Source organism: Myotis brandtii, unplaced genomic scaffold (assembly GCF_000412655.1).
Source record: "Myotis brandtii unplaced genomic scaffold, ASM41265v1 scaffold160, whole genome shotgun sequence".
NCBI lineage: Eukaryota > Metazoa > Chordata > Mammalia > Chiroptera > Vespertilionidae > Myotis > Myotis brandtii.
The window spans coordinates 1,621,271-1,623,765 of record NW_005355833.1 but is presented as its reverse complement, the minus strand read 5'-3'; the positions used below and the strand labels follow the sequence as shown (position 1 = coordinate 1,623,765).

The 2,495-nt window shown below is 38.6% G+C and overlaps 1 protein-coding gene across 7 annotated transcripts in view; it reads right to left on the bottom strand.

Annotated features, from left to right (window-relative positions):
* The window catches only part of MAP2K5 (mitogen-activated protein kinase kinase 5), a 261,792-nt gene that overhangs the window by 251,501 nt on the left and 7,796 nt on the right, over positions 1 to 2,495 (bottom strand). For all 7 annotated transcript variants that reach the window (XM_005862082.2, XM_005862083.2, XM_014536301.1 and 4 more), the window contains exon 2: positions 2,278 to 2,326. In XM_005862082.2, coding sequence (XP_005862144.1) covers positions 2,278 to 2,326 — 49 coding nt within the window. The remainder of the gene's footprint in view (positions 1 to 2,277; positions 2,327 to 2,495) is intronic.

Here is a 2,495-nt window from a genome sequence, read left to right as displayed (position 1 = left end):
ATTCTGGGCCAGCTTTAGCTCTGAGGCTTGGCTCCAGCTCTGAGGCCTCGGCTGCTGAAAGCAGGTATCTGGTTTGTTTGGGTTCTATAATCGAAACACTGTTTCAACTCCAGCTCTGAGATCCCTGCTGGCTGAAAGCAGGGATCTGCGTTTGTTCTATAATTGAAACAATGTTGCGGTCCTGCTGGCTGAAGCCCGGCTGGCTGAAAGCAGGTTTCTGGGGTTTTGTTTAGCTTCTATATTTGTAACAATGTTTCAAACTGCAAGCTCAGAGGCCGGCAGCAACAGGCGGGGAACGTTGGCTTCCACTGTCACTGGAGCAAGCAAGCCTCCTGTTCGCTTCAGTGCCTGGCTGCCGGGCGCCATCTTGGCTGGCAGTTAATTTGCATATCGCCCTGATTAGCCAATGGGAAGGGTAGCAAAGTTACGGCTAATTACCATGTTTCTCTTTTATTAGATAGGATATGCTTTGGAGTCTACTCCAGAAATTCCACTTTACCATTGACTAGCTGTAAGGCTCTGAGCAGGTCTTAGAGATGTCCTTTCCTCAACTAAAACAGAGCTAATAACAGACTGTCAACGTGCTTCGTGGGGATCCCGTGAAGGTTAAATTAAATGAGATAACCCATGGAATACTCTTAGCACAGCATCTAGCAACAGCAAGTACTCCAAATGTTTACTATCAGACTATATGTGAAATCCCTGGCACCCCCAAGGAGTTACTGCAAGGGGTCTAAAGAGCTTGCAACACTAATATGTATTTTAGATCTATGTACTGTTTTTAATAAAATAGAAATTATCTTAAGAGTTCTATTCAAGTAGCTTTTAAAAACATGTAATAATTGTTGAAAAATATTCAAACAATAGAGAAATAAGTAAAGGAAAAAGTGTGCTCATTCAGCCCCCACTCCAGCCTCCAAGTCGCCTTTCCAGGGAAAATCATTAGAAAGCACTGCAGCAACTTCAGATCCTTGTCTCTCAATATGCAGGGTGTCCCAAAAAATGTATACACGCACTTTGAATAACAACAAATGCAGTGTTTATTAAAATACATTTCATTTTCAAAATTGAGCTATCAGCTGTTAAAGTGTGTATACATTTTTTTGGAACACCTTATATTCATGAAGTTGGGAGGAGGAGAGATTAGTTTTTTCAGAAAATAGGATCTTACCACATATATTATTTGTTTAGTCAATAATATATTATGGATATCTTTCCATGTCAATGCATAAAATCCTAACTCACTCTTTATACCCACTGCCTAATGATTCAGATTTATAACTTATTAATCTATTATTTTAGGCAGTTAGCTTACTTTTAACTTTCTGCTATTAAAAATAATTCCACAATGAACAGTTTGTTTGAAGGGCATTCAACATATGGTTAGGTCTTTCTGTTGGACAGCTTCCTAAAAGTGGATCTGCTGAGTCAAAGGTTCTACACATTTTATATTTTGGTAAGTACTGCCAAATTGTCCTCCAAAGAGAACATAAGTAAAACAGAGGACAATGTACTCTCTGTCATTAACCATCTGCTTAAAACACAAGAACAAAAAGTACATTATGTGGAGAAACCATACATTTTTCCACATGGAAAGTGGCCCTCATCTTTTTTAAAAAATGGGAACTACGGTTACAAATCCATTATCCTTCTCAACACCAGAGCTCCTGACTAAATTCTCACCTTAACATTACTCAGACCCTGACCTCTCCTGCAGTGACCTGCCTCATATCAAAACCAGTTTTCTAGTGCCCTGCCCTGCCCCTGGAAGCTAAGCCAACTGCTTTGGTGTGGAGGGCGGTGTGGGGAAAGGACTTAAGACCTGAAGTGTTGCTGCCATCATCTAGCAGCCGTGCCAACCCTCACTAAAACAGAATTATTCCATTCAATGTTCACTTAAAAGCTCTGCTCTGTGGCTGTTATAAAGCAGCAATGGATTAAAATCCCTTAATCAATAATCATTGGCCTACAGGTAGTTTACAGGTTTCATTTTACACCACAATATTATTACAGTGAGGAGCAAGAGCAGATAAAGGTCATGTTGGTAATTAAAGCTATATTATAGAAATATGCACACCCAAGATATGATTAAATAAGAAAATATTACTCAGTTAAGTATCATCATTAAACTTGCATTAATTTATAAATATTTAAATGTACCATATGATGATCATAAATAATGTGTTTTTGTCAGTTTCTAAACTAATGCAACCCATAAACCCCTTGAAAAATTACTGCAGAAGGAAACAGTCAAGAAAGTATACAAGCCAGACTTACATTCAAATGCTGTGGTTGTTGCTTCAGGCAGAACCTGGCCTATCACATCCTAAACAAAGAAAGAATAAAGAAACACAATTAGCCATCTTCTTTATTGCTAACATGTGGCAAATCCTAGAGGAAATATGAGAACCTGGAAAAGATTTTTGAAATGTGGGCATAAACTATAAAAATATTAGCTCATAATCACACTTAGCCCAGCAATATAAGCCCAGAGT